Below are 24351 nucleotides of genomic sequence, written 5' to 3' on the forward strand. Positions count from 1 at the left end.
AGAAACAACAAATACTGTACAAATGATAAGAGCAGGAATGTTTGATAAAAGGGTCAAACTATCACAGACTAACTCATTGTTGCACTTGCGCCTGATGGCCGCTCGAGTTGTGTGTGGAAACTCCACAAGAACAGTCTGTTAACAAAGTAAAATAGGGAAGGTCAGAGGGCAGGTTCACACAACTTTTACTTTCCACTACATCAGCCAGTAATCATAATGTATTACACCCAAAATACTTAATAAAAGTACATCGTGAATAGCAGTGAGGAAATGTCAATATTGCTTCCAGTGTGTAAGAACTGAGAAGAGAAGAAACATCACAATATAAATCAAATCACACAACCTCATTCAAGTTGAAAAGTATATTTATATTATAGATCAGACTAAATTGTAATAGAGACATGCACATCTTCTATAAGGCTGCTTTGAAATGGCATGTATTGTGAAAAACACTTTACAAAATAATTTGATTATTTTATTTTATGAATAGTAAAAAAAAAGAGAGGTTAGGAATTCCATTGGAAACGCAGTCGCCAAAGTCAAAGAAATAAAAGAAAATACATCTGCAAGAAGTACAAAAGGTCTCTGTACGGGGATGACATTTATAGATGGATGTCTTTGGATGTGTAGTACCCTGACCACCTGGTTAGGGGAGATATACAGTCAATAAAAGACACAGGACACGGAGCTGCTGCAATATCTTATGAGTCTCTGTATTGTCTGACATTAATGCAAATAATTCTGCATTCTCATATGTCATATAAAACGTATAACAACATATCTCTTTTAGAGAAAAACAATATATGGAAAAACAATATAGAATTACTCACAGCTTCCCCACAGGTACCGTTTCCACCAATTAAACAATTTCAATAGAAACTTGAATTACAATGCACAGTAATACTACTATGTACTGTATATTGCATACAATACTCACATGTGATACTCTACATTGTAAACATATGTGTCATTTACTATATCTTCAACTCTTTTAAACTTCTTAAATTAGCTCAAGAATTATAGCATGTCAGCAAAACTAATTATCTCTTTACACACCATTAATATGAACACATATTACGGTTTCTCTTATGAATCAACAGATTACTTTTCTTTAAGCACTGTCACCTGTAACTTAATTGTTAAATTAGTTCTCAAACACAACAGTATGGTATTCATTCACTCCGTTTTCACATTTCTATGACCGCATGGTCTCTACCATCAGTTTAGCATTCACCAGTTGTACACGTGATACACACGCGGTAAACTTGAACCGAACTTTTAAACATAAATACACAATGCATACACTTCAAACAATGACACTTGCCATTTTTTACAGCCTTGACTTACATAAAATGTATTTCCACTTCAATTTACTAATATCCTACCTGGTTAGGGGAGATATACAGTCAATAAAAGACACAGGACACGGAGCTGCTGCAATATCTTCTGAGTCTCTGTATTGTGTGAGCAGCACGCCCCCTCCCCCAGCAGGTGAAAGTCCCTAGGCAAAAGTAATCAAATAATCGATCATCCATACTAGGCAAGGAATACCAATCACCATCATCCAAAATAATACACTATGCATTAACGTCATTCAGTTTATTTTTTTCAATGACAACAACATATTCTAATGACACTAATTATTATTAATTATATATTTTTTACTTTATATATTTTTTTAACCACCACACTCTCCCCATCAAAAATAAATGTCGTCCCGACATTACTCTCCTTTTGCTTCAACCTAAAATAAAAAATGTTATTTCTGCTGATAATGTTGTTTTATCTCAATGCTCTACTGATTGTATGCAATGTCTCACTACCTATGTTAACTGTGAATAAAGGCATGTGTTGGAAACTGCATCATCTTCCTTCTTCAAACCCCATTCTTTTTCTCCATTTCCTCAGTCTCTTTAGTACGCATACAAGTATACTGGTTGATAATGCTGCATTGGGTAAGTCCATGGAGGTAAGTTTTGCATCTCGTAAGACATGGGTTGAAACACTGTTGTGTTTGTAGGCTCTACATTATAACATGCGGGAGTACCCAAGTGATCATAAGTAAATGTCTTTGGTGGTCTCCTTTCTCTCTTAGGCCATCTATATTCCTGTCCTATTTCCCTGTCATGCTCACCCAGTCTTACAGGTATATCTTCCATTTCATCAGGTCTTTCTACATGTTGTTCCTCCTCCATCACATCAACTTCTTGTTGAGGTATCTCCTCATTTTCCATTACAACTTCTGTTCTACGATCCCTTGCTCCCTCTTGACCAATTTCTTTCCTTTCCTTTTCAGGTTCACTGTGCAGGATAACACCCATCTGCAACTGGATTCTAGATTTTCTGACTAACAGACCTTAGTCTGTTAAGTTAGATAACCTCTTCTCCTCCATTATCACCCTGAACACTGGAGTGCCACAAGGCTGAGTACTTAGCCCTCTCCTGTACTCCCTATTCACCCATGACTGTGTTCCTGTTTATGGCTCCAACACCATAATCAAATTTGCAGATGACACCACGGTGGTAGGTCTGATCAAGGATGATGATGAGTCAGCCCACAGGGATAAGGTGCAGCACCTGGCTGTGTGGCGTGCCACCAACAACCTGGACTACACACCCAGAAGACTAAGGAGATCATTGTGGACTTCAGGCGGACTAGGAATCATGCACACACACCCATCTACATCAATGAAGCTGTAGTGGAGCGTGTGTCGAGTTTCAAGTTCCTTGGCATCCACATCTCAGATGACCTCACATGGTCCCATAACACCTCCGCCCTGGTCAAAAAGGCACAGCAGTGCCTTTACTTCTTACGGAGCCTTAAAAAAGTTCCCAGGATCCTTGCTGAATTCTACCGCTGTACCATTGAGAGCATACTCACGAACTGCATCTCAGTGTGGTACAGCAATTGCTCCGCATCTGACCGCAAAGCACTCCAGCGGGTGGTGAAAACTGCTCAACGGATCACCGGCACCCAGTTAACCTCCATCGAGAACATTTATCAGAAGCGCAGTCTGGGCAGGGCAAGAAACATCATCAAGGATGTCTCTCACCCTAACCATGGACTTTTCACCCTCCTTCCATCCGGCAGGCGTTACAGGAGCCTACGCTCTCGAACTAGTAGACACTCTTGAACGCCACACCACCAATCTAACCTGCACCTGCTCTTTTACTGCACTGGTCACAGTACTTTACATACATTATTTGCACTATTCATATTTTGCACAGACTGCACATGGTTAAAGCCATTACACTATAAACTGTCTAAAGTTGTTATTGTACAAGCACAGTAAACTATTTCTACTGATTCTATAAACTCTGATTATATTTGTCTGAAAGAAAAAATTCATATACATCTAGGATGTCTTGAGGGTGAGTAAATCATTGGGTAATTAACATTTTTGGGTGAAATATCCCTTTAAGTCCACAGGGGTTGGAGAAAATAATGTGAACACATTAGAAATAGCCAGTATTTTATTAACATTGTTTGTCTTCAAAATAGCTTCCAACCTTCTTGGAATAGATTCAGACAACTTTTGAATAGACTTCAGTTAAATTCTGTCTCTAGCTTCTTCTGTGACTGCTGAATGTGTTCATGTTTACTGACTACAAACTGAGGATTGAAGACTAATTAAAAAAAGTATATGTGTGTATGTGTATGTATGTTCCTATATTTAAATGTAATTTCATAAAGGCAGGGTCAGTCTGGTTTCCACTGTCACTTCTGGGGCTTGATCGTCCAGGCTTCTTCTGGGACAACGGCCAGGATTTTTGGCTGACTGGGTCTCTGAGTTTAGGTTAGAGGAATTTACGAATGAAGGTGGTGTTTCTCTGCGTCTGGAGAGCATCAGTGCTGAGGATCATTTAGGTTAAAGTTAAAGACATTAATAATAATATCTCAGAACTCACTTTCAGACAGCAGCGGGTGTTTGAAATAACTTCTGTTTGAGATCTGGTGTGGATTATGATCACCTTACAAGGCTGAAATATTTATAAGCGATAAAGACTATGCACACTAGCCATTAACATTACCATAGTAAACATGGTAAGACCACATGAAGAAATCAGATGTCAGCTTCTCATTCAGACAATCACAATAGTGTATTATTTATTGTAGTGTATAGTAACATGTTTTAGATTAGATTAGATTAGATTCAACTTTATTGTCATTATGCAGAGTACAAGTACAGAGCTAATGAAATGCAGTTAGCATCTAACCAGAAGTGCAAGAATATAGTGTTTTATATACATATAAGTGCAGAGTAAGTGAAGCTATGAGATACAGAATGTACAGTGGAGTTGCTATATACAATATTGATCAGAGTATATACAGAATATAAATATGAATGCAATGTAGGGATTGTATGTAGGGATTGTATGTACATTATGAACAGAGCAATGAAGGATTATACAGTATATACATTATGAATAGCAGGAACGTGAGAACAGTGGTAATAAATACAGTTGGACGAGTGTGCAAAAGTATTGTTGAACAATGTATTATATTCAAAATAACAGTAGTGCAATGATATTTTTTGTAGAAATAGTCAAAATTGTAGACCTGTTATGGCCTGAACTTTTTCAACGTCCAGCTGTTTTTTGGGGGGCCCTCTCACAGATTTTCCTGTTAGGGTGGTCTCCAGAACAGCCAGCTCTTGGGCAGAAATGGTCCTGTGAGATCTGTTCAGCTGCTGGAAGACCCTCTTCAGAAAACACTCACTGCACTTTCAGCCAAGAAGTGCTGAATAAAGAGCAGCAGGGAGTGAGAAAGAGAGACTCAACTGACAAATACATTCATAAATGAACTAAAGTCAACAATTAATGTTGCATGTCACAATTAAGTATCACATAACAAACTTTATATATTCACCATTCACTTCACAAAAGGAAACAAACCTGTTCCTGTCTTCCGGGTCTGATAACAAGTGCAGGTCAAAGTTCAAGCTTCAGACTTAATGTGAATAAATGACAAAAACAACAGCAGCTAACAATAAAGATATTCTAAGACAAAAATAAATGGAGTAAAATCAATCTTTTTGAGACATAATTCTTATTTTAATTATGCATTTATGAAGTTACTGATGTATTTGCCCTCTTTTTTGGACATAGTATAATATGCATCATCTACAGTGCATAATATCATCCAAAGATTCAGAGAATCTGGAACAATCTCTGTGCGTAAGGGTCAAGGCAGGAAAACCATACTGGATGCCCGTATCTTCGGGCCCTTAGACGGCACTACATCACATACAGGAATAATACTGTAATGGAAATCACAACATGGGCTCAGGAATACTTCCAGAAAACATTGTCTGTAAACACAATCCACCGTGCCATTCACCGTTGCTGGCTAAAACTCTTTTGACAAAGTCTTACCGGATCATTCAGATCCGTGCTCGCACTGCCGCTAACACAGAGAGAGCAGTTACCATATTTGGTTAAGAAACATCTTCATTCAACTACACAGTATTATTTCTGTCTTACAGTCATTCTTATTACCACAGAAAAACTGGGATAAAGGTTATTTATTCAGATATAAACAAAACATTGACATCTATATGGCAGCGATCAAAATAGAGCAAATCCCCTTTTGAAAGTACTGCGCTTCAAATAATGCTCGTGTCCATTGCACAAGTGTCTTAAAAATGTATTTGTCAATGAATTAAGTTTATGAGTAGGTTTATGAGTGAGTCGTTGAATCAGTGATTTAAACAACTTTTTCATCCTCCTAATATAAAAAACTGGGGTTTTAAATATATTATATATACACTACCTTCAAAAGTTAGTTAATGTTAAAAGTTAATGTTTTTTAAAGTCTCTTCTGCTCACCAAACCTACATTTATTTGATCCAAAGTACAGCAAAAACTGTAAAATTGACTGCATCATTTCTCCAGTCTTCAGTCACATGATCTTCAGAAATAATTTGAATATCCTGATTTGCTGTTAAAAAAAAAAAAAACATTTATTATTATTAAGTTGAAAACAGGTTTTCAGGTTTCTTTGATATAAAGTTCAGAAGAACAAAATTTATGTTAAATATAATTAAATAAATATTGGTAACACTTGTTAAGTTTTAACTACGACATTTCTCTCAATAAATTCTTAATTTGCTGCTCATTAATAGTTAGTAAGGTAGTTGTTAGGTTTAGGTATTGGTTACGATTAGGGATGTAGAATAAGGTCAAGTAGAATAAGGCATTAATATGTTCTTAATTAACACTAATACATGGCTAATATTCTAGTAATATGCATGCTAATAAGCAACTCATAGCTGTTACCTATTCTAAAGCGTTACTGAAATATTTTGTTATAAATGTCTTTGTCACACTTGATCAATTTAAAGAATCCTTGCAAAATAAAAGTATTAATTTATATACTTGTGATAGTAATAATAGTAATAATAATAATAATAAAGAATCGTGGTGGAATCATGATCTCTATATGAGACCAAAAAAATCGTGATTCACAATTTATCCAAAATCCTGCTGCCCTACTTGCATTTTCCATCATGACAATGCCAGACCACATACTGCATCAATTACAACATCATGGCTGTGTAGAAGAAGGATCCGGGTACTGAAGTGACCAGACTGCAGTCCAGATCTTTCACCCATAGAAAACATTTGGTGCATCATAAAGAGGAAGATGAGACAAATAAGACCTAAGACAGCAGAGCAACTAGAAGCCTCTATTAGACAAGAATGGGACAACATTCCTGTTCCTAAACTTGAGACACTTGTCTCCTCAGTCCCCAGACGTTTGCAGACTGTTATAAAAAGAAGAGGGGATGCCACACAGTGGTAAACATGGCCTTGTCCCAACTTTGTTGAGAGTTGTTGATGCCATGAAATTTAAAATCAGCTTATTCTTCCCTTAAAATTATACATGTTCTCAGTTTAAACATTTGATATGTCATCTATGTTGTATTCTGAATAAAATATTGAAATTTGAAACTTCAACATCATTGCATTCTGTTTTATTTACAATTTGTACAGTGTCCCAACTTTTTTGAAATCGGGTTTGTATATATATATATATATATATATATATAGTTGGGTAATATGCATGAGAATACAACCACCCTGCCTGATTGTTTAAAGTATTTAGGTAATATATTATGTCTAAGGGTGTATTATATCTTGTTTATTTCCTGGTGTCACAGCTTGGGATTGATAGAGGACTCAGATGTAGAGTGGTGAGAAAGGAGATCCTTTATTCTCGTCACAAAACACAGAATAACATAAACGATAGCTGAATGCTGCTCAGGTGAGAGGAGACTTCAGAGCTGGCAGGCCGTGTCTGTGGACCACTCGAGCTGCCGGATCTCTGTACTACGAGTCCTGAAGCACGGCTGAACAGAGGGCAAGACAACGATGCTTGTCCTCAGACACAGAACATGAGCAAGAACAAATCAATCTACTCTCGACCAAGGACAGAAAAGCACAGACATATATGGGAGTGAGGGAATAAGAGACAGGTGGGGGAGAGTCAGCTCGTGGTCCGTTTTATTTCATTTCTTAAGAAAAGGGTTATAAGATGTATAATCAAGAGCACATAGAGATGACACATGTATTAGTGAGAGCGCTGAAGAGAAAAGAAGCTGGGCATTACCTCAGCGGCTGTGTTTCAGATCAAGTGTAAAAGACAACAGAGCAAAGAATCCAGAAGAAGAAAAAAGAGAAGATGCAAGGTCTTTTATAAAGCAGTTGTGAGGGGATTTCCAGTGTGATGTCAGAAGACACTGGATCCACCTGCTGTCTATAAAAGACTGAAGTGATGATCAAATCAGATGCTGAAGAGCTCTCCGGCTCCAGAACCATCGCTGATATTGCCTTGAGCTAACTACTTACTCACATTTATACTTTATTCCATACTTACACAGTAGTTCTAGAATATTTACTAATTGTAATAAATAAACTGACATGTCATATATAACATTGATGGCATTGATTTATAGCTAAGAACCGACCACAGAGAAGGTTTTGTGAAAATGAACTCAGATGAGATAGAACAGATTTGACTTCCTTTACCTCCCTGAGAATAAATAAAATAATGTAGAAGGTGAAGGAAATTTAGCACAGTATATATCTTCAACATCTCTAAATAATACAGTTTTTTACCTTTTAACTTTGCCTTGATCTGCCACGTTTGTAGTTTTTCTAACACGTTTTATTCCTGTTTGTTCTGGACCGAATCCATCGCCAAAGCACAATGGATTGTGGGTAATTTTAGCCATTGTAGTGTGGACAGATCCACACTTCAAAAATCGACCTGAAATAGTAGACCATCCTTGGGACTTGTCATACTCTTCTCAACATACTACGCTTTGGGACAGGACACACTTATAGGGCTTGGGCGCTGAGTTGCATTCTGGGACGTGGCGGCCATGTTGCTTGCCTCGCGAATGTAAACATACAGCAAGTTGAACGAGAAGAAGCAGAGTTGGGAGAAAGAAAAAAATATGTTAAAATCGTGAAAAGGTTGTGGGATTTACATGGATACGCTAAATAGGGATGCCAGGGACCGGTATGTGGACAAAATCGGGACTATTAACAGTTTGGATCCATATCAAATTCCCAACAAATAGTGGAGTACCGACGGAGACTTGCTGCCACACTTTTGCATTCCAGATATATTCAGATATTACAGATATCTTCGGCTACCTTGTTTGTTTTGGGAGCGCCTAAACTTCACAATATCTCTGAAGCTACAAGTCATTGGAGTCTCATGTACAGTTCACAAATGGATGGGTTCAGGAGCTGCAGATCATAAAGCTGGTGTATACAGTAATCCGGACAAAGGTAAGCTGTGTTCTAGCTGCTAGTTTAGTAACTGTTAGTGCTAACAACCCTTCACACATGGACTTTTAACTGTGTTTCAAAAGTGTAGTTAGTAGCTGTCCACCCTCCCGTTTTTCCGGGGTTCTCACGTATTTGAACTGTTTTCCCACTGTCTTCCCGTTTTAGTATTTTCCTGTAAAATATCCCGTTAGCTCTTCAATCGGACCTGTCAAGTCTCTGTGTTGTTGTCCTGTTGCTACTCCTTGTCCTTCCAGCGAAACAGATGTTTTCAAAGCATCGTTTTGCTTACTTGAAAGCAACCTTAGCGTGATGTTGGGCTTTTTAAGATAGCGTGGTTGTTGTGAGAGCACGATTTCACGCCAATCTGTAACTAAAGTCATGTTAGACCTAGCTTCACAAATCGCTTAAAGTTAGTTAATGCAGCAGTTTTATAGTACAAATGTTTGCTGTCAGCAGAGGGATAGCAACAAAAAGATGAATGTTGAAATTTCCCGTATCTAGGATGAGTAACCCGAGAAATGTCCCTTATTTTCAATGTTGACTTAAGCTGTATAAATTAATATTCAGATGTTATGGTCTCTGTGGTCGCGCCTACAAGCAGGAAAGCGGTGTAAAGTTAATCCATTCACATTTTATTTTCCCCATGGCTATTATGTGTTGCGCTATTACACCCCACAATACAGCAACGGTTTACCATGGTTGAAATTGATTTTTAATTAATCAAATTAAGACACACGGATGAGAGGGAGTATGTCTAAACACTGCGCAGTAGCCCGAGTGGCAGTAAAGGAGGCTACCAATGTGGCGGCCACGCCAAGTAATGACGTCACAACGCCCAAGCCCTGTTTTAATCTCAAAGACTATGGGCTAGTCTTAATTGTAATTTTAATATTAGCAAGCTTCCCATAAACCTTTCCAATTTTCACAAACCGGTATTGTTATCATGGATGATTATATACAAACACAACCCCCCCCCCCCCCCCCCACAAATGCTAAATTTGGAATAATAATTACATTACACACCAAAATAAATCTATTTTTTAGGTAATTGGTGTAGTAAAACTATTTTGTTGGTTTCTCAACTTTTGAATAGTAGTAATGGTCATGTGCTTACATATTTAGAATTTGTAGAAAAATTTTCATTTTATATACCGGTTAAGGAGTATATGATGGTTATTAATGCCATCCCTTTAGAACTTAGGAAATTATTAGGAAATGATACAGTCAAAAAACTACATTTAGATTTCAATCTTAAATTGGAAGGTATAAATATAAAAGAACAAAAATGTAATAGCAATTATCTTAGAAAGATTTGCCAAATTTCCAGTGTTCCTTTAGCCATTGGTTTTTGGAGATCACAATTTCAAGATGTCAAATGGAAAGAAACCTTTAAGATCTCCAGACGTTTTTGTATCTCAAATAAAATTAGAGAGGTATCATACAAGATTGTTCATCGTATTTATCCTGTAAAACTGGTAATTGCAAAGTTTTGTAAAGATATTGACTTGAAGTGTGTTTTTTGGCGAAAATGAGAGTATTGTTCATTTATTTTATGATTGTATTTATACAAATTTATTTTGGTGTAATCTAGTTTTTTTTTGTTAAACAAATTATTAATATTGAATTGCAACTTAAAGAAAAGGATGTTTTATTTTTTTATGAGTATACTATTGATTTCAGAATTTGGTATATTGTGAATTTACTCATTATACATGGAAAATTCTTTATTCACAAATGTAAATGTGCAGGGAAAAAACCTAATTTTACTCATTTCAAAATAGAAATGGGTCACTACCTGTATACTTTAAAAGAAATAAGAAATGAAAAAGCCAAAAAAAAAAACTGTGTTACTTTAAAGCCTTAAATCTATTTTTTGAATAAATTATTATTTGTATTAGTTTACAGATGTGTATTTATCTTATTTTATTATTGATTTTCTTCTTTTTTTAAGCATTTGTTTGAATTCTGTTTTAATGTTATTGCCCTTATGTTCTTTGTTCTAAAAACTGCAAAAAAAAAAAAAAAAAAAAAACTATGGGCTAGTTGCATATCTCCGCCATCTTGGATTTCCGGTCTTGCGAGTGTGTGCGAAAATATTTGAAACTTGTGTATGTTTGGGTCTGGTGAATGAATTAAATACACTAGTGTTCCCTACTGTTCACTAAATGAAAGTTGAACACATGGTGTGTATACACAGCTACATAATGTATTTTTACCTTACCAATTATGTGAATGTACAAATTACTTATTTCTCGAAAATGTGTGTATTACATTGATTTTTTTTTTAATGAAATATTTACCACATGAGACGTGGGCTGCGATTTATCTACATAAGGATCCATTTCTCAATTGTGCACATACATACGTTTGTTTCATCATTATTTTCACAACATATTTTATTATTTTACACAGTGAACTAATATATGACTAATTTTAATATCTGTTTAATCTGATAATTAATGCAAAAGAATAACAATATACATGCGCTGCTCATAGACAGATAATGATTTATGCTGCAGATCTTCCACAAAAGAAATAAACATTGATAAAAAACACACATGAATGCAAACAGCGATCTTTTAATTAATGCAAACCTACCATAATTACATTATGTTTAATTGTACAGATAGTTACAAATCACGTTATCAAATAAATAAAACATGGTTTATCAGAAATCTCTCTGCGTCTCCATTAATTCCATTAATAACATGGAATTTTGACACATTGTAGATTTACTTTATATCTTTTGACACATTTAAGTGCTGCACTTGATAATCACATTTAAACATCTGAATCATTATGAATGAGTTTAATAGAAATATTATTAAACTGAAGAGCCAGACAGACTCATCTGAGCTTCTTCCTCCTCTGTTCCAGCTTTACATTAAACACAATGATCATCTGCTTGAATACTAAAGCAACATTAATCATTCAATATCATGTTTCTAACACACATGCTGCATTATTTGATTGTAAAGTCTGAGTCTCTTCACCTGTATGGATCACATTTACACATTTATCACACATTTATTTCTCCTCATAGACACAGTAGTGAAGCTCTTCTGTGGATCTTCAGCTGATGTTTACTGCTCCTCTCAAGAACACTTCACTTTATGATACACAGCTTTTATCAGATTTCGGTGATTGAACTCCGTCTATACTCTAAGATTGAACAGAAGAGAAGATCATCAGAGTTCAGTGAAATAAAGTACTAATTAGTTACTATATTTCAATCACAGTGAAAAGTTAAATTAAAATCCTGTAATCAAAGTTGTTGCTAACTGAGCAGAAGTGTTTAGCTGAATCTAAATTGTGTCTAATTCTTCACTTGTGTGTCAAGAAAGCATATAATAAGTGTGATAATGCAGATGCAGCCGGATGTTATCACAGAATAAGTCTCTTCAGGAGGACACAAGTCCTGATCACCCTGTCGGGTTTATTCTGTGATAACAAGCGGCTGGAGGTACATTATCTCTTACAGAAAGTAAGTGTAAAGTAATGTGACGTGTTGCTTGTCAAAGTAAAAACACACAAGAGACAGAGACATTGATCATGTGATGCTGGACGACTGTGAGCTGAAGCTGAATCTGCTCTGATTTTACCAGCGTTTTCCTACAATCTGAACAAATCTATTTCAAACTCTAATGATTCACTATTACTGATCTCATTAATAAAGCAGCTGTTGCTGTAGAAAGCTGTGACAGTCTGCTTTTCTTCTCTTTCCTCCTTTGTGTTCAACATTTTTATCAACTTTACATTTCATTCAGACACAAACCCTTTGAAATAAAGCTTGATGATCATTTGATGAACTCTTTTCACTAATATTTGAAAGTATATATTTGTTCACATATCAGAGGTAAATGAATCTCTTTAATATCACAAAGTGAAGTTTACTCACATCAGTTCACAGTTTGAGTCTCGTAGCACATCAATGAGCTTCTGCTTTGAGTCTTCAATCTTATTATAACTCAGATCAATCTCTTTTAGAAACTGCAGAGCTTTTGTGTTTGTCAAAGACTGAGTTAAAGAAGAAACATCTGTAATGTCACAGTAACGAAGACTAGAAAGAGACAAACAGAGGAAGAGAGATCATCTTACAAACACATCATTAAGATGAAGAATCTTTCACAAATATAATGTGAACACATTCATCATGAGATATTGAGTATAAAGTGTTTTGTTCAACTCTTATGTGCTGTTCGTTTGGGGACGACACTCGTGCTGTTTGGGCTCTCCAGAGAACAGCCAACAAAATGACTTTTTGATACAAAATGTGTCATTTATTAATGTTTTTACTCTACATTTATGTAGTTTTTTTGAAGGATTTATTATATTTTGTAAATGTATAAAATGTATTAATTAAAAATATATTTTTAAATAGGTTTTTATATAAAAAGAATATAAATTTTATATATAAAGAATAGCACCAAGTGATGACGACCGTACAAAGTCTCGTGTCATTTAGATAAAGGGAACATTTGTTTTTATTTCAGCAAACATCATTTGGGGTCTCAAAAGACCTTGAACAGCACATAAGAGTTAAACAAAGTGATTTTCATCATTTTGATTCTTGTCTGTGAATGTTACTGACCTCAATCTCTCCAGTTTACAGCGTGAACCCTTCAGTACGTCACATAAGTGATTCAGTCCTGTGTTTTTTATTTGATTCCCGCTCAGGTTCAGTTCTCTCAGGTGTGATGGGTTTGATTTCAGAGCTGAAGTCAGGATGAGACACTGTTTCTCTGTAATACTGCAATAACACAGACTGAAGACAGAAAGAGAAAACACAATGAATCAGACACGTTATGTTCATGTGTGAGTAATTCATCATGTGTTAACACCATACAGTGCAATAATTAAAACACTGCCAAAAACCTTATTATATGACCATAAAGAAAAAACAGAAGAAAAAAGATGAACTAAGTAGACACAGGATGAACGACAGAACTACTTAAAATAACATTAAATGTGAAAATTGAGTTTAAATGTGAGAAATCAAGAAAATTCTGTTTCTGAATTACAATTTATTTAAATATATTTTTTTACTTTTTTTTTGCTACTGTCATTCTTTACTGTACATGTCTGTGTGAATAAAAAATATTATAAAAAATAATATTTTGGTCCATTAATGAATTGGATTACTGTGATCTCCGGTGACTGACTGAGATGAGACCCTTGAGCAAAAACTGAACCACAACTGCAGGTGTATGTGTGTGTGTGTGTTCACTGTGTGTGTGTATGTGAGAGAGTGTGTTTTCACTGTGTGTGTGTGTGTGTGTGTGTGTATGAGAGTGAGTGTGTGTTTTCAAGGTGTGTGTGTTCACTGTGTGTGTGTTTGTGTGTGTGTGTATGAGAGTGAGTGTGTGTTTTCAAGGTGTGTGTGTTCACGGTGTGTGTGTGTTCACTGTGTGTGTGAGAGAGAGAGAGTGTGTCTGTGTTTGTGTGTGTGTGTTAAATGCAGATCACATATTCAGAGTATGGGACACTAGATTTGGCCACACGTCACATTCTTTTCTTTCCTTTTCTTTTCCTGAAAGTAAACAGTAATCTTTAATCTGACTGTAACTGCTGAAGAGTATAATGATACTAACTCTAGTTTCTCCAGCTTGAATTGTGTGTTCATCAGTAGATCACTGAGGTGTTTCACTCCAGAGTCTCCTAGTAGTTCATTCCCGCTCAGGTTCAGTTCTCTCAGGTGTGATGGGTTTGATTTCAGAGCTGAAGTCAGGATGAGACACTGTTTCTCTGTAATACTGCAATAACACAGACTGAAGACAGAAAGAGAAAACACAATGAATCAGACACGTTATGTTCATGTGTGAGTAATTCATCATGCGTTAACACCATACAGTGCAATAATTAAAACATTACCAAAAACCTTAAAACATGACCATAAACAAAAACAGAAGAAAAAAGATGAACAAAGTAGACACAGGATGAACTACAGAACTACTTAAAATAACATTAAATGTGAAAATTGAGTTTAAATGTGAGAAATCAAGAAAATTCTGTTTCTGAATTAAAATTAGAGATTCACCGGTTGAAAGGCCATAAATCGGACGGTTTGCGCTTAAAAAACGCAATCGGCTTTTGGCCGGTTTTTGGTCTTTTTTCGACCGATTTTTCCGGAAGTACGCCCGCATGCACAGTTGTAATCATTCGCTATCATATCATTTGTGTGGAAGTATTTCGAAATCTGTTCGCAGGACACGGACAGCCGATCAGCGCCGGAAGTGCAGAGCTACACGTCTGAGGTAGAGGTGGGCAGATCGATACTAATATCGATAATATCGATACCAACGTTGGTATCGGTATTGATCGATACCAACGGGAAAATATCGATACTTAAGTTTCAGTTTCTCTCGTTTTGCGACCTGGCCGTGTTTGTCAAAATGCTGCTGCTGTCACAGAGCAGAGCAAGCTCTTAAGAGTGCTGCTCGTGCTCTACACTGCTCTCCGCCCCCTCTCCGGTGTTGTACCGTCACGTGACTCACCACTAGCGCTACCACCAGCAGTCAGGCGCGCGCACCACTCAGCCGCGCATTTCTTCTAACAGCAGTCAGTCAGAGGCGGAGAGAAAGAGGAGCGTTGTATGGCTGTATTTTCAGGCCGATCTACCCTTTTTGTGTTAGCTGTGAAAGGGATACTAGTTTCTATATTTAAACTTCACCTAGATGTGCACCAGACTTAATTATTTTTTATTATTTTATCAATAGCTGATTCTCCAAGAGCAGTGGATATTACAAGGCGCCTATCAGAAATGATTGTGAAGGACCTGCAGCCTCTTTCCATAGTGGAAGATGTCGGCTTCAGGAATTTTGTATAAGGAGAATTTGTTTTAAATTGTGAAGTAAAACGTTGTGACTTTAAGAAAAAAGTGCACTAAAGAGGAGAAACATTTTCTTATTAACATGCTACTTGAAAAGAGAATTTGTTTTTACATTTTTTATATTTGTGAAGTAATCATTTTGTAACTTTGTTTATTTAAATAAATCAGAAGTAACCAAAAGTTGTTTCTGAACAAAAGCTTTTGTGGTACTGATTAATAACCCAAAATGCAAATCACAAAAACAAATTAAAAGTCATGAAAATTCATTTAGATTTAGGTTGAAGACGCATCCACCTTAATTATTAAAAAGTATCGGTATTGGTATCGGTATCGGCGATACTGGCCCTGTATTTACTTGGTATCGGATCGATACCAAATCTAGCGGTATCGCACACCTCTAGTCTGAGGCACAGATAACAGGAAGCAAACAGCCGACTGAACAAAATAAGAGTCCCTTTATCGCGAGTGTATCTGTACCTGTCCGCGCCCTCCACAAGAGGAGACAGTGGAGGATGTTCAGATCAACTTCTCACGTGTTGGATGAGAAACGAAACAGACTAACTGTGACAAAACTGAAATGTTTGTTGTTGTTTTTTTGTAAAGTAGAGCTTGCAAAAAAGTGTTTAATTCATCCAATTAAAAAAAAATAGGGTAATGATGGACATCTATATTTTTTAACTTGAGACAATAGTTATTTATTTTTCAAAGTTAAAAAAAAAAATAAATAAATAATAATAATATATATATATATATATATATGTGTGTGTGTGTGTGTGTGAATCATTACCATAACACTTTGCATCTTTGTTTTATTCGCACCAACATTATTTGATTTTAACATTTTGGAATAATGTGTTTATATAGCATACTTTTATTTAGTCTAACTGGTAAAGACCTTTTTTTAAAACCAAACTTAAAAACTAAAATACTGAAGGCTGATTAAGAAACATGTTATTGAATGTGTGTTGATTGTGTTGTTTGGATTGTAGAACTATGCAGTTGTTGCCTTTAATTTCACATGGTTACATTTAATCTTTTATTTAAAGCCAGTTCTATGTAGTTCCAACACAATTCAGAAACAAAAGCTAAAAGCTGAGGTCTGTACCATCTATGTTTGTATTGAATGTAGTCTGCTTACTGTGCAGTTACTGCCGTTAATTTCAGATGGTTACGGTTATTGTTTTCAATAGTCAAAAGCCAATTTGGGCTATTAAATACCAAATAAACATCTTGTTTATGCACACTTTCCTTCTTTCTTATTTGTTGTTTAAAGAAAAAAAAAAACGCAAATCGGTATCGGCCATGAAAAATCATGATCGTGCATCCCTAATTACAATTTACTTAAAGACATTTGTAACTTTTTTTGCAATTGTCATTCTTTACTGTACAGGTCTGAGTGAACAAAATAATAATAATAATAATAATTTGGTCCATTAATGAACTGGATTACTGTGATCTCCGGTGACTGAATGAAATGAAACTGTTGTAAAGACTGCGATAACAAACAATGGACAGTGAATGCTATTGTTGGGCTTTTTAATTGACAGTTGAAACTACGAATCAGTACAGCTTTAGCGTCATCTGAAAGTAGTTCCGCCAAAGGATATAGAAGTGTGTTGCATCAGAAAGTTTAGTGCGGAGCTAATGAGTGTTCTCCAAAGTTTATTTCAAGTGTGTGCGTGCAGCTAGAAGTTCAAATGTTCTTATCTTTGTTATTAATACATTTGTGTATTGTTGCGGTTTAAAATAATCACAGACTTCAGATATTAATGGCAATACTGTATGCGTGTGTACAAAGATTCAGCAATTGCCATTCCTTTGTGTGAATTAATGTGATTATGATAGTTTATGACAGCTGTTTATATGCTTATCAGACCCGTTATGTGGATTATAAGCTTATTTGCATGCGCACCTATGAATGCCTCAAGATCAACGTTCTAAAATTGCACCGTCATTTGTTTACATAAGACCGCCGGAATGGCGCTAATAATGTTACGGCCGCGGGTTCGAGTCCCGCTCAGAGCAGTCTGTACATAATGTTGATTTATTGTAATTATTCATTGAATATAGTTAATCCTATTTAATGCCTTTTGTAACTATATAATATTGTTGTACATTTTTATTGTTGTTATACTTATTATTGTGTACCTTTTATTTACCATTATTGTGTGTATACTTTCAGACACATACCCACATATCTACAGTGGAGAATAAAAATCAAAGAAGAAACATCAGAGTCATTGCATTCTAACCGGATGTGCCATAGTGATTGCAAACCTTTACTAACCAGCCCCAAATAAATACCTCAAAACAGAGACCCTCGAGCAAGAACTGAACCCCAACTGTTCCTCAGCACTGCAGGTGTGTGTGTGTGTGTGTGAGAGAGAGAGAGAGAGAGAAAGAGTGTGTGTGTGTGTGTGTGTGTGTGTGTGTGTGAATGTGTGTGTGTGTGTGTGTGTGCGAGAGAGTGTGCGTGTATCTGTTCACATGTGTGTGTGTGTGTTAAATGCAGAGTATGGGACACTATATACTGTTCCTCAGCGCTGCAGGTGTGTGTTTGTGTGTGTGTGTGTGTATATATGTTAAATGCACTAGACTTGGCCACACGTCACATCCTTTTCTTTCCTTTTCCTGAAAGTGAACTGTAACTGCTGTAGAGTATAATGATACTAACTGTAGTTTCTCCAGCTTGAATTGTGTGTTCATCAGTAGATCACTGAGCTGTTTCACTCCAGAGTCTCCTAGTAGTTTATTCCCGCTCAGGTTCAGTTCTCTCAGGTGTGATGGGTTTGATTTCAGAGCTGAAGTCAGGATGAGACACTGTTTCTCTGTAATACTGCATCCACACAGACTGAAGACAGACAGAGAAAACACAATGAATCAGACACGTTATGTTCATGTGTGAGTAATTCATCATGTGTTAACAACACACAGTGCAATAAATAAAATGATGCTGAAACCTGAAAACAATAAATAAATAATTACACAGCCATAAAAACTATGATATTGAGGATATTAGTTATATTTCAAGTCTAGAGAATCTTTAGTTAAAAAAAAAAAAAAAGAATATGTGTGTGATTTATAATGTAATTAAGATACAGGATAAACTACAGAAGCATCTTAAAAATAACATTCAAATGTTAAAATCTATTTTAAATGATATTTTAAGATTGTAGATTACAGTCAACAAGTACAAGATTTTGTGATCATATTTTGTTCTTATCGTGATGCATGTCTGAGTGAAACCGCTTTAAAAACAAAACTCCAGGTCAGGAATTCATGAGTTTCTGATGAAAAGCTGATAATTGTTTGCTATTGTAAACAATATCACATCGTTTCATCAAAATTTCACCATCAAGTTAGGCACATCAACCATAACTCCTTCAAAAACAGCTAGAAACCTTGGAGTTATGATTGATGATCAGCTGACTTTCTCAGACCACATTGCTAAAACTGTCCGATCCTGCAGATTTGCTTTATTCAACATCAAGAAGATCAAGCCCTTTCTTTGGGAACATGCTGCACAACTCCTTGTTCAAGCTCTTGTTCTCTCCAGGCTGGACTATTGCAATGCTCTCTTGGCAGGTCTTCCAGCCAATTCTATCAAACCTTTACAATTAATCCAGAACGCAGCAGCAAGATTAATTTTTAATGAGCCAAAAAGAATACACGTCACACCTCTGTTTAATCAATTTGCACTGGCTTCCAATAGCTGCTCGCATAAAATTCAAGGCATTGATGTTTGCCTACAAAACTACCACTGGCTCTGCACCCATTTACCTAAATTTGTTACTTCAGACTTATGTGCATCTAGAAGCTTGCGTTCTGCAAGTGAACGTCGCTTGATTGTTCATCCCAAAGAAGCACAAAGTCACTTTTACAGACTTTTAAATTAAATGTTCCCTTCTGGTGGAATGACCTGCACAACTCAATCCGAGCAGCTGAGTCCTTAGCCATCTTCAAGAATCAGCTTAAAACACATCTCTTCCATCTTTATTTGGCCCTCTAACTTTAACACTCACTATTCTAATTCTATTCTTTAAAAAAATCGAACTACCTTTCTAATCTTTTTGTATTCTATTTTCTAATTTATTATGCAATTGTGTGTGTGTGTGTGTGTGTGTAAAGACCTCTAACACTAGCTTCCACTTTTTTTATTCTATCTGTGTTAAAAAGGCCCGCTGTAAACAAGCTTTTATTTTGAAGTTTTCTGGTGATCAGCCAGTGTTTGAATGTGATGTCATCGCAGCAACCTAAAGACACTATGCTCCGCCCATTTCCAGCAGGTGGCAATGATTAGTGTTTGGTAGGAATAGCCTGCACCGAGTAGGTGAAAGCAAATGTACTCGAGGCTTTCTCAAGTGTTGGTGTTGTGTGCGTATGTTAGATGAACCAAGTAAGTTTATTTATGTACTTCAGCTTTTGATAGCTGTGACCCTTCTGAATTTTAGTTGATATTCATTGTTTAAGGTACTTTAAATGCAATTACTGGTTGTCATCACACATTCTTATGTAGGTTGTTCATTTAAGTGTATATTGCTACCTTCTTTGTATGAATTTACCTACTTTATTGATTTGTTTATACTAATTTGTTATATCTTTTGTTAAAGACCACACCCAGATGGAAACAACACCAATGTAATGTCTGCAACATTTGTGAATTGTTGTGAAGAAAATAAATGCATCAAAGACTTAACCTGCATCTTTATGTCTCTTACCGGACATCTGTGGTGAACTAGTCCCCCCACTGGCAACCCCAACTGGTCTAGTTATATCAGTTTCCTTTATGGTCCTTCGAGCCGGAACTAGAGTTTTCCACAGTTATGGAGATGCAGCCATCAGATGATGTTCCTGTTGAGCGGCCCAGGAGACAATCATCTCTGCCTGCACACTTGCAGGATTATGGCTTGACTGGCTACAATCTACAAAGATCCTTATCCCCACCTAGCTATTCCCATGAAACCCCCTGTGCTGTGTCACCTGAGGAGGATGTCAGGATGGACACCCCACATGTAGCAGCACATCACCGTGACTATCACAGTCCTCAACAGTGGTATGTAACAGATCGATGGGATCAGCAGGTTGAAACCTTAAGAGAAGAAAATGCTGATTTAAGGAGACAACAAAGTGGCCTGATTACTACAGTTCAGCAGCTGAAGGAGGAAAGAGATGATCTTAAGCAGGCCAACGCCAAGTTTACATCTCAGATGTCTCCGCTACAAGCGGAGGTGAAACAATTGTTAAGTTGGCAGAATCAGTCACAGCCTCCTCAGGCATTGTCTACCTTTCCTGTACCTTGTCAGTCCGAAGCCCGAGACCGCCCTAAACCAGTTCCAGCCCCTAGAAAGCCAAGAGTAGCTGAACCTGTAGCAAATTCAAACTATGCCCAAGCCTCTTACAATGCATCCCAAGATAGTAGTTCAGCAGAAAGTGTGGAGAGCTATGAGGGTTCAAGCAGTCAAGACAGCTTGTCCTCTTCTGTTGAGGGCATGAGAAATCTGTCCCTGAGCTCATCCAGGAAGAAGAATGTTAATACCAGTCCAGCAATTGTTAGACAAATTTGTCAGAGAAAGAGTGGAGGAACTCAAGCCGAGAACGTAAGAAGTTATGTTCGCTCTGGATCTCAACAATCTTCTTCCAGATGGCACAGCTTGTCTTCTAGGAGCAAGAGACGGCACCACCACTCTCTGAGTCCAGCTACTGACCAGGAAAGAGTATATCGTGGCCCTACTCCTACAATTCCTGACCTGATTTACCCAAACCCCAGAGAGTTTGCACGGCTTAAGATTGCTTTAGAAAACACTCTACCAGCTGATGCTACAGAACGCTTTAAATTTCATATCCTGCTAGAACATCTCAAGGTTGAAGAGGCTCAGTTAATTGCTGAATCTTACAGTAGTTCACGTCATCCTTATACCAACACTATGGATGCTCTCAATAAACAGTATGGCCAGCCACATCAGTTAGCATTACAGCGCATAGTGGAATTGATGGATGGGCCCGGCATCAGCACTGGAGATATTAAAACTTTTCGAATGTATGCTTTGAGGGTGAGATCCTTGGTGGGAATGCTGAAACAACTAGGTAAGCCTGGCATGGTGGAATTAAGATGTGGCTCGCATGTGTCCAGACTTCTGAGTAAGTTGCCACATGATCTGCGTAGCAGTTTCAGAAGATTTATTTATCCATTAGATGTGAAGATTCCAACCCTCCTTAACTTAGCAGACTGGTTAGAATATGAAATCCAAGTGCAAGAAGATTCCACAAGGTATGTAAGCCGTTCGGGCAGAGGATACTCAACCAGTTTGCCCAGGGATAGGTCAAGGAGGTTGACATCATTCAACAAGGGCACAGAGGTTCTGCTTAGCACAGAGAAATACCCTTCATCACCACCACATTCCTCAGCTGTCACTGCTAAGATCACCAAGGGGAAAGCTTACTGCCCTTATTCTGATAACAACAAACACACTTTGAATAACTGTGTAAATTTCTCTCAACTTTCCAAGTCTCAGAGGCAGAATTGGATTAAGGGGCACAACCGATGCTGGCGCTGTGGACGGGGCCATAGATCATCAGAGTGTAACCTTAAAATGCGCTGCAAAACATGCAATGGTCGTCACTTGCTTGTTCTTCATGATGTTAATATATGGAACAAGGAGAAAGTAGTGGAAGGAGAAGATCCATCTACTAGCCCTGTCTTGGGGGAGGCTGCAAATGAGGTGTTATTCATTGACAAGCCCCCAGGAAGTCGTAAGGTACTGTTGAAGATATGTAAAGTGATTCTTAGAAATGGAGATAGATCAATGACCGCTTATGTCATTCTGGATGATGGCTCCGAAAGAACCATCTTGTTAAATACTGCAGCAACCCGGCTGAAACTGGAAGGTAAGCCAGAGGACTTGCCCCTGCGTACTGTCAGACAAGAATTAAAGGTCCTGCATGGGGCGGCTGTTTCCTTTAACCTTTCACCAGCCTGCCAGCCAAACAAGATGTATCGAATCAATGGAGCATTCACTGCAGCGGAGTTGGGGCTTGGAGTGCACTGTTATCCTGTCAAGGCTTTACGGAAAAGGTACCGTCATCTTAAAGGACTTCCCCTCCAAGAAATTAAAGCTGCTCATCCAGTTTTGCTCATAGGATCTGACTGCCCTCATTTAATTACCCCAGTTGAGCCAGTTCGTTTAGGTCCACCAAGGGGTCCTGCTGCAATTAGAACTCTCCTTGGATGGACAATGCAAGGACCAGTTCAAGCATTACAGCATCTTCTTCGAGAGCAACCGTGTCTGTTCACAACAAGTTGGTCACCCTCTGCTATGTTGCATGAACAAGTTGAAAGACTCTGGCAACTGGATGTCCTTCCGTAGAGAGATGAGAAAATGAGTACTCGATCAGTACAAGAACAGCAGTCAATGAAACTACTGGAACAAAGAACTTCTAGAGTTGATGTTGATGGGATTAAGCGATATGCTACCCCACTGCTAAGGGTCCAAAATATGCCCCCTCTTTGTGCACCTAAAGAAGCAGTAATGCCTCAGTTAAGAAGTCTGGAGCGACGACTCAGTAAGTCCCCTGAGCAAGCAGCTATCTACCAGGCTGAGATTAAAAGACTGGAGCAGGCAGGCTACATTGCTGAATTGCAGTCAGGAGCAGAAGACGCTCAAACAAGTTGGTATATCCCACATCACATGGTTGAACATAATGGGAAACATCGAGTGGTTTTCAACTGTTCATTCCAGTTTCAAGGGAACAATCTCAATGAATTGTTACTTCCAGGGCCAACTCTGACTTCTTCATTACTGGCTGTGCTACTAAGATTCCGGGAGCACTCAATCACGATCTGTAGTGATATTAAAGGAATGTTCCACCAGGTTAGACTCCTTCCAGAGGATCGGCCCCTTCTCCGTTTCTTATGGAGAGCTCTACAAAGAGAAGTGGAGCCTAGAATCTATGAATGGCAAGTTCTACCCTTTGGCACCACTAGTAGCCCATGTTGTGCGGTCTTTGCCTTGCAGAAGCACATCCTGGAGAATAGTCAGCCTGGCGACAAGGTACGTGATGCTGTACTAAAGGCGTTTTATGTTGACAATTATCTGCAAAGTCTGCCTTCTGTAGATGAAGCAAGGCTCATGGTAGACCAGCTGCAAAGTGTTTTAGCAGGGGGAGGATTCGAACTCAGGCAATGGGCCAGCAATACACCCTCAACCATTAGTCATCTACCAGTGGCATTCAGATCTGACAGTGCTGAGCAATGGATTGCAAAGGGTAATGCCATCAACCATGAATCAGTGCTTGGACTTCAGTGGAACTGTGAAACTGATACCTTGTCCTATAAGCTCTGTGCTGTAAAGTGCCAAGAGGTTACCATGCGCAACATCAATACCTCGTTTAGAGCTATGTGCAGCCCTGACAGGGGCCCAGTTAGCAAAGATCCTGCAGAATGAATTGACTTTGACCATTCATCAAGTTTTTCTTTGGTCTGATTCCACCACAGTTTTGACCTGGATTAAATCTGAATCCTGCCGATTCAAGGTTTTCGTTGGTACACGAATAACAGAGATTCAGGACCTTACCAGCTGCTGGGAATGGCGCTATGTGCATTCAGAAAGTAACCCTGCTGATGACATCACTCGAGGTAAAAGGCTGGCAGAACTTGGACCACAAAGCCATTGGAATACGGGACCAACATACCTTCAACTCCCATCTGATCAGTGGCCGGTTCC

At 37.7% G+C, this 24351-nt stretch overlaps 1 protein-coding gene and 1 long non-coding RNA gene across 3 annotated transcripts in view; one reads left to right on the forward strand and one right to left on the reverse strand.

Annotated features, from left to right (window-relative positions):
* The window catches only part of LOC127987626 (uncharacterized), a 459131-nt gene that overhangs the window by 383848 nt on the left and 50932 nt on the right, over positions 1-24351 (forward strand). The gene's annotated exons all lie outside the window — the stretch shown is intronic.
* Positions 1-24351, reverse strand: part of LOC127987560 (uncharacterized) — a 1055570-nt gene that overhangs the window by 223620 nt on the left and 807599 nt on the right. The window contains exon 49 of the mRNA XM_052589928.1: positions 18306-18482. Coding sequence (XP_052445888.1) covers positions 18306-18482 — 177 coding nt within the window. The remainder of the gene's footprint in view (positions 1-18305; positions 18483-24351) is intronic.

This window comes from Carassius gibelio, chromosome B22 (genome assembly GCF_023724105.1).
Source record: "Carassius gibelio isolate Cgi1373 ecotype wild population from Czech Republic chromosome B22, carGib1.2-hapl.c, whole genome shotgun sequence".
Classification (NCBI taxonomy): domain Eukaryota; kingdom Metazoa; phylum Chordata; class Actinopteri; order Cypriniformes; family Cyprinidae; genus Carassius; species Carassius gibelio.